This window comes from Asterias amurensis, chromosome 7 (genome assembly GCF_032118995.1).
Source record: "Asterias amurensis chromosome 7, ASM3211899v1".
In the NCBI taxonomy this organism is placed as follows: domain Eukaryota; kingdom Metazoa; phylum Echinodermata; class Asteroidea; order Forcipulatida; family Asteriidae; genus Asterias; species Asterias amurensis.
This window is the reverse complement of record NC_092654.1, coordinates 21,656,214-21,673,899: the sequence shown is the minus strand read 5'-3', so window position 1 is coordinate 21,673,899 and position 17,686 is coordinate 21,656,214. Positions and strand designations below refer to the sequence as shown.

The 17,686-nt window shown below is 37.5% G+C and overlaps 1 protein-coding gene across 7 annotated transcripts in view; it reads left to right on the top strand.

Annotated features, from left to right (window-relative positions):
* LOC139939756 (dual specificity calcium/calmodulin-dependent 3',5'-cyclic nucleotide phosphodiesterase 1A-like) overlaps positions 1-17,686 on the top strand; it is a 198,574-nt gene that overhangs the window by 156,745 nt on the left and 24,143 nt on the right. For 6 of the 7 annotated variants that reach the window (XM_071935858.1, XM_071935856.1, XM_071935857.1 and 3 more), the window contains 4 exons: positions 8,040-8,316; positions 9,905-9,970; positions 13,587-13,769; positions 14,681-14,747. In XM_071935858.1, coding sequence (XP_071791959.1) covers positions 8,040-8,316; positions 9,905-9,970; positions 13,587-13,769; positions 14,681-14,747 — 593 coding nt within the window. The remainder of the gene's footprint in view (positions 1-8,039; positions 8,317-9,904; positions 9,971-13,586; positions 13,770-14,680; positions 14,748-17,686) is intronic. The other variant, XM_071935859.1, reaches the window with a different exon arrangement.

Genomic DNA, 17,686 nt, shown 5'->3' with positions numbered 1-17,686 from the left:
TTTGTAGCACAAAAAACACAATGTCTACAGATTTACACTGAACTTACGTAGCTTGAGGATAATGTTAGTAAAGAGCTTCCCTGAAAATATTACTTGCTGAGGTGCTGTAGTTTTTGAGAAATGAGGTAAAAAAAAGTGTAATGAAAATAATTTTCGTCTCAGTGATCATGAGATGAAAAATTATTTCAGCATGTAAAAACTTATTTTCATGACATTGTTTTTACTCATTTCTCAAAAACTACATCACCTCGGCAACAACTATTTTTAGGTTTGCTTTCTACTATCATTATCGACAAACGGTGTAAGTTTAATGTAAATCTGTGGCGTTGTGTTTTGTGATGCAAAAAGTACCCAAATTCGTTACACAAATTTAGCGGAATGGTTTCCCTGCCCACTTGTTTCCAACTTTGTGTTCCAGCTATTTGTACGGGTCTGGCTCTTGAGTAGTTCTCATCAGCGTCATTTATCATCTACTTAATCCAGGACTCTGCTAGCAAATCGCCAAATTGCCCCGAGGAAAAACAGCCAACATTTTGTGCATAACAAAGGGACGCAGAAAAACACTCCATTTGGTAGAACACACAAGGTGACATTGGGGACATGTGGCATGAAAATGTATCTATAAATAGAAGAATATCTGCTCTTTGCCTCTGGATATATGATCGGAAATTTTTTAAAAGCCTGACCACCAAGATGTTGTTAACTCTTCTGATGATCTGAGTTAAAGACACTGGACACTATTGGTAATTGTCAAAGACCAGTCTTCTCACTTGGTGTATCTCAACATATGCATAAAATAACCAACCTGTGAAAATTTGAGCTCATTTGGTCGTCGAAGTTGCGAGATAATAATGAAAGATAAAACACCCTTATCACACGAAGTTGTGTGCTTTTAGATTTCGAGACCTCAAATTCTAATTCTCAGGTCTCGAAATCAAACTCGTGAAAATTTACTTCTTTCTCGAAAACTATGTCACTTCATAAGGAGCCGTTTCTCACAATGTTTTATACTATCAACCTCTCTCCATTGCTCGTATACCAAGTAAGGTTTAATGCTATACATTTTGAAGGTGCTATTTTATTTGTGATTTTATGAAGTCTAAATTATTTCACATTCCTTAGTATGGAGTGACACGACCGAAACGTGAGCATTTCAGCAAGTCTTAATGAATCGATTTCTCAACGGGTCATGGTGTTTTTATGCTTGCCTGGGGGCCTTTATCAAATGCTGCGATTGAATCTAAATTTCAACAGCATTTCAGACAGAAATTTGTCTCTAAAGAAATGAACTTCAGTACATTGAGCTTTTAGGTTTGATAAAATATTCTGCGTTTGGTTTAAGATTAATGACTCTGTATATACTTTCAGAAGGCACTTGAATAATTCATAATGTTGCACAAGAGATCCTGCTGTACCTATCTTATCCGTGCTTAAAGCCCCAAAAGAGGGGACTTATAATTAAGGACCTACCCAATGTTTTATTTATAATTTGTACAAATCCTGTAGCTTTATTCCAATCGCTCACTTTATGCAATTCTGTGTGTCTTGGGTTCAACTTTCCTTTAAAGGCATGCATTGGACACCTTTAGTAATTTTCAAAGACCAGTATTCCCACTTGGTGTGCCTGTCCCAACAAATGCATAAAATACCAACTGTGTGCAAATGTGGACTCAATTGGTCATCGAAAGTGCAAAAGAACAATGAAAGAAAAACCACTTTGTTGCACAGATTTGTGTGATTTCATATCACTAAAAAAGGGCTTCGGGCCTGAAGTCTTTTATTACTTCATTGAGAAATTACCTTTTCTCAAAAACTACTTTACGTCAGAGGGAGCCTATTTTTCACAACGTTTATAAACGTTTATAAACGTTTGTTCACATAAATGTGAACAGCTATTTTGAGAAATTACAAATAGTGTCCAGTGCCTATCAACCGTTTCTATCATGGGATGTCCTCTCTTCAGCCTTCATGCATGTTCACCTTAGACTATAAGCTCACATATGTCATTTTAATGACATGTCGTGAAGCAGTTCAGCACGATCGATCTATAAACACAGAAACAAATTGACAGATCAGAAGTAGGTAAATAGACCAATCCACTCATTAATTTGATTCATCTTGGCCCTTACTGTAAAAAACTTTTATCAGAACTCTCCTAGAATTAATTCCTATTGAATAGTTCTTACAATCGGAGTCCAGGACGATTCCTAATTACTGTGTTTCTAAACATCAAAACACTGGCTGCCAATTTCCAGATTGACAGTGTATACTTTAACCATCTTAATCAAGTTACGTATCCACAGTGGAACAAATTCAGTTGTTTCTTTTTTTATCGTGATTGAAACTCATTTAGGTTCCTCCATAATGCTAAACCGACAACCCCATGGAAACGGTATCGTTTCACACACTGCATCGCACTTTGAAGATCTCATTCACCAAACAAATTAAACTCGAACACGTACCTCAAATATTGACTTGAAATGAGTTCTTCTATCTCATTCAGATTACAACCCACCCCTCCTCCTGCCTATCTCTCTTGAATATTTACATCTCTTCAAATTTTTGTTCAGTCTCGGTTGTCGATTGCCATCGATTCGTTTTACTCTCTTCTCTATCTTTTGCGCACACACACAAATATTAATTTCCCGTTCGAAAATGGGAGTATATTTGGGGGATCCTAAATTTGAGCTTCGTTCATTTCGCAGAAGATTACTAGAAAACCGTTCAAAGTATAGCATTTCATTTGTTCCCAGTGCATTTCGATTATAGAAATACTCATCTCGAAAAAGGGAAGTGTGAAATATGATATTGCTGTACTGATCTACGTATTAATATCGAAGCAGTGTAACAGACGAGAACCATTGTTTCTTCCCTCTAGATTTAATCCCTACACGGTTGCCATAGTAACTGTTCCATCAATTTAGCTCATTACTTGTTTAACCGCTAATCTCAGGTCAAAATGTAACAGGCAGAAAGTGTGCACAGATGACATTTTGGTTATGTACTATTCTGATCGATGTAAACAAAATGTGTAAAAAATAAGACAACTCGACCAAAATTCAAGTGTTGGTTTAATTTAAAATGTTGAGAGTTGCTTGACATAAAACAGTTGATTTTTTTTTTCGAAGAGAGCAGGTCACAGTAACCCCATATCGTTAAAACTAGACTCATTTGATAGTTACTTCTAAGAAGACTACAACGAACGTGATCGACTTAAAAATATCTCCAGACATCATTCCTTTTCATCGAGGCAGCCATTTTGTGTTTCCTCCCGTTTCAATCAATAATATTAGTCCACAGCTTCGGGGTAGAATGCTCTGTTCCAATTTGCGATAATGACAACCAGCATCCAAGTATCGATATCACACACGAGGGACGTAACAAAGAAGGGCAGAGCTGAACGAAGGATAGTAAAAACACACTTAATGACAATTGTGCACATAGATTGGTTTCAATGGCTTTCGTAAGCGGATACCACGGATATTGCTGATGTTGGTGTTGATTATGTTGTTGTTGTTGTTGTTGTTGTTGTTGTTGTTGTTGTTGTTGTTGTTGTTGTTGTCGATGTTGTTGTTGGTGTCGATGTTGCTGCGGTTGTCGTCGTTGCTGATGTTGTTGTTGCTGCTGCATGCTGTTGTTGTTGTTGTTGTTGTTGTTGTTGTTGTTGTTGTTGTTGTTGTTGTTGTTGTTGTTGTTGTTGTTGTTGTTGTTGTTGTTGTTGTTGTTGTTGTTGTTGTTGTTGTTGTTGTTGTTGTTGTTGTTGTTGTTGTTGTTTTGTTGTTGTTGTTGTTGTTGTTGTTGTTGTTGCTGTTTTCGTCGTTGACTTTGTCTTTGTTCTTGTTACCGTTTGTGTTGTTGTTGTTGTTGTTTTTTGTTTTTTGTTTTTTCGTGTTGTTGTTGGTGGTGGTGGTGTTGTTGTTTTCTCGTTTTATTTTATTGTTGTGTGCAAGAAGAGAGCCATCGAGGAGTTCGATACATGTGTGGCATCGTGTCGAAAAAGTAGTTAAAACAAAAAGTAATGGTAGAACTTAAAGGCTAACTTTTCCCAAATTGCAAAAGCTTTCATAGCAACAATTGCTTCATCAGATGCAAGAAAATAGTTGTAGTTTATACGCATTAAAACATTGTAGAGCCGGAATCTTTTCTGCGCATAATACAATACAGTTAAAACAGGATCGATCGAAACGAAGGGGTGTGAATGGGCAAATGGTAGAAGGGTGAAACTGTTTCGACTAAAGGGGTGGGGGGGGGGAATGGAAAGGTATTGTGAGGTCGGTAAACCACGTGGTGGTTAAATCTATAGACATCGTAATGGAATCGTCCAAACGTGAGCAGCGGGCAATCTGGGAAGGAGGAGGAAGGGGGAAACGATGTTGTGAAAAAGAAAAAAAAAAACGATCCATGGTTTCCGGTACACAACACACTGTTTCAAACTACTTTTCTTCAAACTCTCAGCATACGTGACACTCTTGATAACTCGACAAAGGAGCGACGTGCAGCTCAGATTTTTGAATCATTTTCAATGCGGCAAACCATTTTGACTGAATTCAAAACATAAAAGTTTTACGAGCATTGTTAGTAGAAATGTATCATCTATCGTCTAAATGTTGTAATACCTCGAGGTATTGTTGTAAGAAATATATTGCAGGCTACCTGCAAATGTTCTTCAAGGGCACCGCAACTTATGTTATTGTATTGTGTTTGTCGTTTGTAATGGCAGACCTGTCATTCAACATTAATGGCGTCCAAGCCCATCTTTCCGTTTTCAAAAACGGCTTGTCACACTTTGTACACGTATAATGGTATCGTACCTAATACAAGTAATTTTCAATGTGATTTTGTACAATTTAAATCAAAACGAAGTCTTATTAGTTGTCCTCGGATCGGCTAAGTGACGATCGCGTACTAGACCCGGTTTTACGTACCCAAAAACGAGAGGGTCAAAAGTTCATCAACATTTACTTTATTCGTTTTAAATTGAACAAGACTTCACCTTTAAGTAACACTGTTAACTAATGCTACCTCACAATTTATTCATTTAATTTTCTTTGCCTCTTTTGGTGTGTATCTAACGCTCCACTGTAAGTTGTTGCCACTCTTTAATGTTCATTTAACATGCGATGTTGTTTAGGAAGGGAAATGTGCCGGCCGGGTTAACTCGTGGGACACACGAGTACACCGGCAGTAATAATGCACTCATCCCTCGAGGGGTAAAACCGTGCTGTTTCGGGCTCGTTACACATCATTTCATTAAACCCTCCATAGTCGCTTTAGCATGCTAAGAAGATTAGCTCCCTGAATATCTTAGTAGGCCTACGGCTGACGGCATAATATAATCTTTGATAAGAGACATTAAAGGTTAACCAAAGGATTGGAATCAAGTCTACTAGTAACTATCGGGTATCACGTGAGGTCGTTTTTATAAATTTATATGAGCCTCTCTTCAGGCTTTGGGTTTAACTTGAGGTTTCGTCCGCCATTTTGTATCCCGGTCATTCTGGTCAAATCGTTAAAAGGAACACGTTGCCTTGGATCGAGCAAGTTGGTCTATGAAAAGCGTTCATTTATATAATGCATATGGTTAAAAGGTGTTTTAAAAGTAGAATCTAAGTAAAATGATCCACACCAAAATGCCTCGAAATTGCGTAGCCTTGCTCAAGGCAGTCGAATTATTCACTCCGAAAAAAGACCGCCGCTGTATAAAAAATTGCGTGGTTTTTCTTTTACTTATGCGAACTAACACGTTCGGCCATTTTGTGGAGTCAAAAATTTGACTCAACAAATTGGCGCGCGCGTTAGTACACGACGTATAAGGAAAACCGTGCAATTACGAGGCATATAATTCATGTGTGCATCATTGTACTAAACGTTTAATACATCTTTCCAACCATATAATGCATTTCATAACAAACGGTGCTTTTCATAAACCAACTCGCCCAATCCAAGACAGCGTGTCCCTTTAACAACTCAGATGCTGTGACTCACACAGAGACAGCACGACATTAGGTCTGTACTGCCTCTTTAAACTAAGATGAAATATTCTAATAAGAAAAGTCGTTGGGTGAGAAATTACCTTCGGTCGGTATTCGAGCGTATAGGGGTAAACGATAAACAAACATTCACGACTCTGGAGGCCGGATTGACATGGTGAAATTGCATGGTGAAAATTAAAAAGAAACAAAATGGGCGAAAATTCATTCCTCTCCCGACGGACATTTCATGTATAGAACTAATTTAAAAGAGGCGTTGAGCTCCCACAGTGTTATTCTCATTTTATATTAACTTTAATTTTTCCCTTACACGGATGTGTGTTTTCTAGCATGCGTGTTGCTAACACACAAGGTGTTTGTGTAAAACCTGGTTGTCCTGGTACAAAATTAACATTTTAAAACACATTTTTATTATCATCCTATTTTCTCTTATTAATAATAATTGTTTAGCACCAATACGACAATTTGTATAGTGATCGAACAGACGCATTTAAAAATCAAAACACACACAAAAGAAAGAATGTAAAAACAAAGTGCGAATTTATAATAAAAAAAAATCCTTTAAGAGAAGGGTCTCGCGACCTCTACGGCTGTCTCAGGTTAGTTTGACGTCATTCCGTGGTTCGTATAATCTTTACTATGGACATCAAAACGTGCTCATCCTACGATATTTATAAGTGTCAGAAGAAGACAATATAATTATTTCCACTAAAATGACAACGACCTATATGTACTTCTTATAGAATCTGGCTCCCCGGGAAATGATATTATTACTTTAAAGCAATACATCCTGCACTCTAAAAAAGAAGTGTAAAAACTTGCTGAGTAAATGTGCGGGGTACGAAAGTTGAGTACCTTCTTACGCAATGTTGGGCAACGAGGCGATTTGGCTAGTGCCCTCGAGAAGGTAACTTGTACCTTTTTAGGTTGCATAAAAAAATTAGCCAGTGAAAGCAACTTATGTGTACAAAAACACATTTTCCTCGCCACAGGGTCAAGTTTACCTTGCGACGTACTAAAAAATGCTCTTTTTGTGGTAAAATGTTGCACGTAATTGGGTAAACTGCTCCTCGTGGAAACCATTTTACCCATAATGTAAAGTGCACATTACACACACACGGACGTATCGTACAAGTCGCATGGCACAAGTCACAATCAAAGATGGATGGGGTGGACGTAATTCTGATGTTGCAGGTCGTTGATGTCTGATGTTCATTTAACCACGGTTGTCAAGAGAGAATTTTGGCTTTATGGTAGTTAGTCTGTTTGAGGAACAACAGTCTGTTGAAGGGAGAAATGCATCACCAGGAAAGACGCGGATAGTAGCTTCAACAATTTCGTCAATAACAAGTCTGGCAAAACCAACCGGCTCTTTTCAGAGCCAACACCGCTTCTAAAAAGAGATTGTTACATGTAGTCTGCTCGCAAGACTTTTGTGTTCGTGTTTCACCCCCTGAATGTACACAAACTCTCCGGTCGTTTTATGCAAGGTGATTATTAGGTTGTGATCACCCTAGATCAATCGGAAATTATACTGTCCAGTCCAATTCAATGTATATGGCTTTTTTTTTAATGTTTTATTAGTGTCCGTGTTTGCTGCAAAAATGCATTACTTCTTTTTTACTTAACACTAGGGGTTATGGTGCTCAACTACTGAGTAAATGGGTAGTCGAATGTTGGGTACATTTTTACACAACAAAGTTGGGTAAGAAATTTGACGCACAGTTGGGTAGCCGTTTTACACAGAAATTGAGTAAATTACGACGCAACCCCTGTTGGGTAGCGTTTTACCCTCCAAACGACCATGTTCCCTCTTGAACACCACAAAGAGTAAAATTTTACGCAACATTGGGTATTTTTTTCTTAGAGTGTGATTGTCCCGCTCACTGGAAACCAAGCCAATGGTCGATCCAAAGATATTCCTAACTTAGAATAGTCCTTGCATGGACTCTTCAGTTGTTATTTAATGTCTTAACTCTCTGTGAAACCCAACCCAGGCTGTATACTATACCTTGATTTTAACCCAACCCCCTTCTCATGATCATCCAGGGCAAGATTATAAAATCTACAAGCGTGCCGAAGGGAAGAGAAAACTCAAGAGGCAGGATTCCAAAGAGCTAGACGAAGAGTCTCTCTCGAGTCTCGACCTGTCCAAGATGGATGAACTTCCGGCCATCAGCTCGGCCGAGGCTGTGGCAGAGGCCATGTTGCGCCTGCGCAGCCTCGTCCTAAGACTCGAAAGGGAGGAGATTTCTACAACTGATCTGAAGAGTAACCTACAGTACGCTGCTGGTGTGCTCGAGAACTTAAAAGATGACCAGAACAGGTAAACGTCTTCTAGAATGCTTTATTTAGTTTATTGATCAAATATTGAATGGATATCTATTTTTGGTTCAACTTGATTGAAATTTGCATCGGGGATAAAGAGTATTAGTTTTGATTTCACCCTTACACCGATGTGTCTTGGCACTGTATACTCAGTACTTTCCCGAGTTCTGTGAAGAAGAAAACATGTCATGAGTTCGAATCCCACCTGAGTAAATATGCCTGTGATTTTGTCTTCACAGAATTCGGGAAAAATACTGAGTATACAGTGCTGACACACATCGATTAATGTTTATTGAGCTTATTCTTTTTTCGATTCGATAACTGGTGTCGATGGTAAATTTCGTCCTAAATCAATCAGAAAAAGTGAAACTTTCTTATTCTACAAATATTTGACTTGGGTAAAACCAATGCCTTACCATTGTGCTGTAAAACATTAGTGGAAGCCATTTTGAATTAAACTTATTGGGTGTATGCAAACATTTCGTGAAAAAAAGTAACGTATAGTTTCAACCTTTACCCCTAAATTCAATGCTTTTTTGCACCCTCTTGCGTTCACGCCGAGTATTGGCATATTAGGAAACCTTATGGTTTAACCATGTTTATCTGATAACATACCCTTCAACTTGAAGTTTAACTCGATTATGCTGAATGGCGTGGGTGTGGTTGTGACAGTGAAACCATGTGTTAACATCCATAAGATAGACAGGTTTATGGTCGGCACACTTAAAGACACTGGACACTATTGGTAATTGTCGAAGACCAGTCTTCTCACTTGGTGTATCTCAACATGTGCATGAAATAACAAACCTGTGAACATTTGAGCTCAATTGGTCATCAAATTTGCAAGAGAGTAACGATCAAAACTTGTTGCATTACTTTGTGTGCTTTCAGATGCATAATAAAAGGCCTGAGGCACGAGGTATTTTATTATGAGTGGGAAATTAACTCTTTCTCAAAAACTATGTTACTTCAGGGAGAGCCGTTTTTCACAATGTTTTTTCTCTGAAATAACGTAGTTTTCGAGAAAGAAGTAGTTTTCCACGAATTTGATTTCGAGACCTCAGATTTAGAACTTGAGGTCTCGAAATCAAGCATCTGAAAGCACACAACTTCGTGTGAAAAGGGTGTTTTTTATTTTATAATTATCTCGCACGTCCGACGACCAATCGAGCTCAAATTTTCACAGGTTTGTTATTTTATGCTTATGTTGAGATACACTGGTCTTGACAATATTACCAATAGTGTCCAGTGTCTCTTAAGAAAAACGGAGCAATGATGACCTGGTAAGATCCATCCATTTCAAGATCTTAATACTGGCTTACTAAAAAGATCGAAGTAACTCATTCCCTGATAAACACATTTCCTTCTATTTTACACTGTTTTATGAAGTACATCCGACTCTCTCTCTCTCTAAGGTTTAAAACCGGTAAGTTTATGATCTCTGGTGGTTTTGTCATCAGTCAACATTGTTTGTAGACGACATCTTTCCAAAATGTCAAAGCTTGTTGATTCAGTAAATGTCTTTGATGAATACATCCAGTTGGTTGATATACCAGCCTCTTTTTCTCACTCCCCATTCCATGAAGAACGCCAAGCCATAAGGCTAATCAACCATGTCAGCCAAAGAAGACGTCCCCAGCGTATGTATATAGGTGAGCAGAGAGTGTAAACCCATTGTGGGGTCGATCAGCCGGTAGTCATGGCTCAGGTGGAGTAGTAATGTTGCTCAGAATCATCATCGCATTCTTCATCACCTTCCTCCTTTACTCTTCCTTCATTTTTTACTTTCTTTAAAAAGCCAATCATTTTGGCCGTCCTCCTCAACTTTCCCGCGGAGTGTGTTGTTGATCCAGCCCCTCTTCCCAACTCTACATGATAACCACGCCCCCTGAGGACTCCCAGCTTTTATGAGTTTATCGTGTATCATTTTAGGCCGCGAATAACCAACAGATTTTGCAAAATACTTTTAGTTCTGAAAAACATTTAGTTCTGCCGTAGAATTTCAAAAGAAGAATATGTAAAAAAAAAATAAAAAATAGAAGGAAAAAAAAATAATAGAAATGTTGTTAATTATATAGATTTTGAAAAATACTTGAAACGTTTATGTCTTACACAAAGTAGAAATAAGTAACCATACGAACATAGTATGTTGAATTAGGTTATCGTAAAAGTCAATCCATCTCCCTCACGACCTCGATGAAACAAACTTAAGACATTCTAAAAGCAATCGCTAAATACAGAGCCTTTTGAGAAGCAACATTGCAAGACTCTTGGTTATCCGTGGCAGAAGCGAACCCCGTTGCCTTTGGGAAAACTCACTAAGGGGAACCGTCAAGCTTTCAACGCCGTTAATAGAGGGATTTTTCCCCATCACATTTTAACATCTCTTTCCCTGCCAATTCATACTCGCATCATCTGTGATATAAGGCCACCGATATTACTTTACTAACTAACCTCCAGAGTGAATCATGTTTAGTCGGATTTCTCTTTACCTTTTTACACATTGCATCATGCCACCCTTTTCTCTGAGAGTGTTTTCTACCTTTATTATTCTGCAATCAACTTCTCATGTGGTATACAATATCTCTAGTTAGACCGGAGGCACGCTTTCAATACTTATATCTTAAGCACATTAGCTGTATTTAGGTGTTAGGATTAATGTTCTCTCATCACATTATCCCAGATAATATTAACCATAATCTTCTTTTCCAAATGATTTCATTTCTCATTACTAAGAACCACACAGAAGTGCCATGTGAACTTTGTTTAGAACTCCTGACTTTCTTGAAGTTAACTTTAGTTCCTTCTTAATCCGGTGCAATTAGTCTAAACTTCGATTCGTTGACTTAACTTGTTTTGCCGCGGACTCAATCCCGGTGAATTAATCCTATTTAGAATGAACAAACAGGACAGAAAAAAACTGTTACTACAAAGACGTTACAGGAAAGAACGAAACAAAAAAGAAGCTAAGCGAACAAAATGCACAAACAAACGCCCAAACAACGAAACAAAATATATATATATAAAACGTTCTCTTGTACAACACTCGTGTATAAATATTCCTGCGGATCGTTGATTGTGGGTGGGATAGGGGAATACGAAAAAAAAAAAAAAACTTATAGCATGAATAATAAATAATTAATAAAATTAATTTATGTCATGCGCGTTCATAATTGTGACCTTTTTATGATTATCAAGGTTACGACCCAGCTTTAAAAAATAACTTTACAATGATCGGTAGTAACGGAATAAAGAGAGGGGTACATCTAAAACAGAATTGTCCGTGTTACCTTGCATTGTTCGTTAGTTGATGTTTTTTTGGGTGAACCTAAAGCCAGCTTTTCCTGTCCGTATAGTGCCCGTGTTTGCTTAAGTTTGCCTCAGTCTAACCTTTTTGACAGTGTGTGATGCCCTCTTTGCTTTCTAACGTGACTGTCCCTCAAACCTATACCACACACTCACATAATTTCCAATTCTTTCTCTAAATCTCTTACAGGGTGATGTGCATGCAGAGCATTTTTGATCGAAAAGGTCTTTTTCTATTAATGAGTTGTTCTTTTTCAACAACTTCTGTGGGCTTTTTGCATTTTTAACTCACACTGGTAAAGCACCATGTCTATGATTATAGCACAATGGTATGGGCATTTACATGTACATGTACACGTATGAAAAAAACGTATTAAGATAAGCATGTCTAATTTGTGTATACGGAACTTTCGATTCTCCCGCATTTTGATATACATGTAGCTCACAATTAATGTGAGTCACATAGTATTGTTGGGCGTTTTTAGACCCTTACTGTTTGCAACACAGTGTGACTTATATTACCCTTTCGGCAATATGGACACATTAGCGTTTGAATTGATGCAACATGTGAAGCATGCTATCACTCATGTAACAGAAACATGGCGGATTACTAGGTGGTTACGTGTTAACGTTTCCTGGTCACGTTTTGATTGTGTGGTTTGGTGAAGAAGTTGTCCTCCTTTTTTTTTGTCATAGAAGCCACCGAGCTTCAATTCCCCCCTCGTGACATTCATGCTAATTCCCCTTCCCAGACATTGCTACCGTATACGTCATCATTCCCCCAACCCTGTGTCCCAAACGCCCCCTACGTCGTGATCGTGTGTCGTTGATAATTAATGTGTTCATAGACTTGACCCAATCATTTGCCTCCTTTTAACCCATTCAGACCGCTGATTAACCATTGACCTCTTTTTTTTCATTTGGCCATTTTCAAATTCATCAAACTAACCCATTGGTTCTTTCATAGTAGAGTTTTATCCCATTAGAGTGTACAACCTGACGATTCTTTTTTTGTACTGAAATTCATGAATTGACTTAAACATGTGTGGCTAAGACACTAGTTTACACCTTGAAAGAATAACTAAGGTGGCCCAGAACTGTCATGAGCAATCCTAAGATTGTGACAAAGTAGTTTCATTTCTTAAAAACAGAAGCAGTTAAGATTGAACTCAGCATAACACCCGAGTACAGCTTTAACAATCATCCCAATATTTGTTTTTTTCGTAATGAGACAAACAACAGAGTTGTTGACTTGTGTGTATTGTATTTGGTTTGCTAATGGTATTAATATCCATCTTCAAACTTAATATCATTTCTCCTTTTCCAGTAGAAACTGTTTCTAGACGCACCCTGAATATTTTTGTCTTAAAAGTTGCAAATTGTTGGAGGCTTGTGCTGCATTGCTCAACCAGGGTTGTACTTCACTCTAAAAACAGTGGTTAGAGTTTCATCACAATGTTGTACCCACTTTTTAAACATTTTTTAAATAAAAAACATGCTTATCATTTTAAAACCTACTCAAATTTGTTTGTAGCATTCAAACACAAAAAATAATATATAATAATATGTTTTGGGTTTAAAGAATGTTAAATTTGCATCGCGGATTAAGGAATTAAATTTTACCCATATTTCCTATACCGATGTGTGTTAGTACATATTACTTCCCTCAATTTCTGTGAAAAAAATCACATGTGTAGCACTCGGGTGTGATTCGAACCCATGACCGTTGTAATTCTTAAGCAGTGTCATACCAACTGACAAATGTTTTTGGTTATCGTTTGAAAAAAGTGGGCAATGACTAATGGTTAGATATGTGTTGAAATTCTAAAAACTGCTTTTACGAGTGCTGTATCTGAACATGTTTGTCTCACAATTGCAAATTGTTGGAGGCTTGTGCTGCAGTGCTCAGTCAGGGTGGTACTTGTATCTGGTTTTGACTCTAAGTTGCTTCCATTTTGACAGATTTAATTACCAGGGCGAGGAGGATGACCTGTCTGAGGTGGCGACTGAAGATGTTCCGGAGCAGGTACGGCATTGGCTGACCTCCACATTCAGCAGGCAGTCCACGAGATCTCGTCTGGGAGACGAGAAACCAAAGTTCAGGAGCATCGTGCAGGCCTTGCGGACAGGTCTATTCATTGACAGGTATAGCCAAGATATACAAACATTATTAAGTCATTCAAGTTAAATCATTCAACAAAATGATGACGTATAAGGAGACAGATGATAACACAAAATGATAAAAGCCGCATAGTCAGAAGAAACAGAAATAAATTATTGTTTGCTACAAAGTATTAATATACCCTGAAAAATATTTCTGCTTGATCTTATACTTTATACTGCATAAACTTACAATCAAATAAAAAATACATCGCACAGCAACTTTGCTAAGATGATAACGACTATACATGGGGTGGGGGTTTATTTATCAGCAACACAATCAGTTAATAACTTCATGTTGGGTAATTCAATATGCTTGTTGAAAGTTAGAGGATTGGAATTGTGTGAACTCCTCTAATTTAAAACAAAATGTTCTATCGTTTATGTTCGTGTGTAAAATTATTGAGTTGGAGATAAAGTCCTTCGGATGGGTTGAAAAGCTGTAGGTCCCGTTTGTTGTTATAAAAACCATCAACGCACGTAACATACCAGTTTCATAGAGCTGCTTAAGCACAAAATTTTGTTAATCAGAAAAATCCTTGCTAAGTAAAATTAGATTACCGGCCGAGACTCCATTCAGTTATGCTAAGTAAACAACAGCTAAATAACAGTCACAAGCAATGTATATGGCATGCAATTTTTGCCAGTAACATGTAAAAAATAAGCAAGCTATTTTCGTGCTTTAGCAATTTTTAAGCAGCTCTATGAAATTGGCCAGACAGCAAACACTTATCGCAAAGAGAATGGGTTCGCCCCAGTGTGTCTGGCAGTGCAAATACCTTAAATTTTGTAGGGTGCAATTGAAATGAAAAAGAAGATTTTAATTTGGCAAATAAACAACTGCTTATAAATGCCTTGCGGCTATCCAATATTTGTCCTTTCCTATAATTATACAGAATGTTCAGAAGGACGTCTGGATTATTAGCAACAACTTTCCCAGCAAAGGTCATGGAGATATTCAAGGTAAATAAACCGTCATTTCAGACGGTATGGTAAGATTTATTTATATGTATTTATTTCAAGAACCTTATACAGGATACAAATACTAGCAAAACGGTTGTTTTATATGATGGCAGTGTGTCTTAAATTAGGGTCCTGTGATGGAAATTCAATTCAAACTCGCATTTTTTCATACTTACTAGAAAAAGAAAAAACGTTCACAATGCAAATGCGGGAATTTGATAAAAATAAGAACAAATTACAGTCTCCTGCTGCATTTATAACTTTTATTAATTATCGACCATGGAAGGACTGTGTTAGTTAATTGATGAAAAAACGGGCCCGTATTTCCGTTAGAACCACGTGTGATGTCGCTCTGTTCAACTGTTTTTAATAACCGGTGTGTTGTATAGTAAGGTGACCCAAATCAATCCCAGAAAATAGATTGCAATATATCCAGATATATAGCTGAAGGTATTACTGTCAACTATACTAGTCGGCTTAATCATGAAAAGCTGCCCTGTCGTTACCAACGGTACATCTCCTTTAATAAAGGAATATCTAATTGTGGCGATACCAAGAGGTATAATAAAATCGAAGGGACGGCCATTTGGGATTTAACTAGACATTTCTTTGGTATCTCAAAAGAGGTCATAACTCATTGATCGTGTTGTGTAGGCTGACGTATACAGCATGCCTCTTTCTTAACCTGCCAATCTGTACGCTGAGAATGTTATGTTTCCTGATACTTTTACCAAATGAAACAAAAACGTCCCCGAAGAGTACAACTTTTCCAAGAGTGCTGTATAAATAATTGCGACGAGTGTGGCATTCCGATGGGATCGAGGTTATGACGCGTTATGTGTGGTATGTGGAGGGAAATAAGTTAGAGACGGGTAAACTCATCGCATGGCTGTTATAGCTCTAAACACGTTCTCTGGAGGTCTCTTGTGGCAATTTTCCATCAGCGCAACGTTGACTGGTCATTACGCTTTACTAAGAACAGACATTGAAATTAACCAAAGTAAACAGGGTCACCAGAAGCAAGATGGTGGGAGAAAGAAAAAAATCAAACAAGACAGGTCAAACACATGTCACACACTTAGAAGGAAAAGACATGGCATACAAACATTGAAGAAGTACACCGGTATATTGGCATCTTTTTTCCAAACAAAATTACATAGTTGGTTATAGGCTAGATCTAGACGCAAATGTCGTGGGTTCGAACCATCATTCGAGTAATGCCAGTGATTTTGTTCACAGTGCTCGGGAAAGTACTGAGTTCACAGTGCTAACACATATCGGTGTATACGGGTAAAACCAAAATTAACATTCGTTATCCCCGCTGCAAATTTCCATCTAAACAAATACCGCAGTTGTTGTGTTTCGAGCAATACAGAACCCGTATATGTAAGTTAATCTGTCTTAAATAAGTTAAAGACTATTGGTAATTGTCAAAGACCTGTGTTCTCACTTGGTGTATCTCACCATATGCATACAATAACAAACCTGTGAAAATTTGAGCTCAATTGGTCGACGAAGTTGCGAGATAATTATGAAAGAAAAAACCTTGTCATACGAAGTTGTGTGCTTTCTGATGCTTGATTTCGAGACCTCAAGTTCTAAATCTGATGTCTCGAAATCAAATTCGTGGAAAATTACTTTTTCTTTTCTCAAAAACTATGTCACTTCAGAGGGAGCCGTTTCTCACAATGTTTTATACCATCAACCTCTCCCCATTGCTCATCACCAAGAAAGGTTTTATGGTTAATTATTTTGAGTAATTACCAATAGTGTCCACTGCCTTTAATACTAATATAGCAGTATTTGCGAGTGAGCTCTCTGTAGCCCTTGAGAACTCCGCGGGGTTCAATTCTCATGGGCCACTCCAAGGATTTTACTTGTCACTCAACCTCGGCTTCTTCAAAAAAATTCCCCTGCATTGCAAACTGACGTACGTATCGTGGAGAAGCCATTATATTAATTGGATGCCATTTTAAGCGAACTCTACTATCTCAGTGCAAATGCGTTCTATAATTAGAATAACGATGAGCTTAAGTTAATTGAACACGGACGTATAGTTTCTAAGTGATATGGACAACAAGTTATTTTGACATTTTTGTGTGCATTAACGCCATCGTGCCGTGAGCTGTTAGTAATTAAACAAGTTTGCTTCGTATGTCAAGGACATATTAATTATAATTTATAAATAAATGTGTGTGTATCAAAATGTAGATAGACTATAAACAATATGAAATAAAATAACACTTATATTGTTAAAGGTTAAAAACTGTACAATAAAAATGCTAACGCTCTTATCCTATAATTACCCTTTTTGTTAACCTGGAAAATTACAGTAGATCGGAACTATTCGAAACGTTAAGTTGTCAACTTCACTGGTTATTTTTAGAATCCCTTTACTCACAAGAGATTTACACATGGTCTACACAACTTAAACATGTTGATTTTTTTTTTACAAAAGTAGAGCGCACACACACCTGGAACCTATACATCCCAAATTAGGAGATTGCTTGCAGTACTAATCCAGATCCAGAACAGCAAACCTCACCTAAAATTACTCCCACCATGCAAAGTTTCAAATCCTACTTGGTACCCGGTTCTCAATGTAGCCCATGACTCAATACAAGTTGGATCTAAATGTAAGCCGCGCCAGTACTGGCTATTCCGAAAGCAACCCATGTCACTATATCTGATTAAAAATCCAGCCAAATAATACAACTAAAATATAAATAAAGCATGGCTAACTAAATGTAATCAGAGTCAATATGACGTCATGTCATTTTGTAATGCACCCGAGTTCATTACTATTAATGACGTGTACAAGACCACGCATCCATCCATCCATAGAACATTTCATGTTGTACCAGCTTGATACATGATCGATACCTTTACTTATTCAGCCGAAAACAAGTTTTAATAAAAACAAAATTATTATTATTATG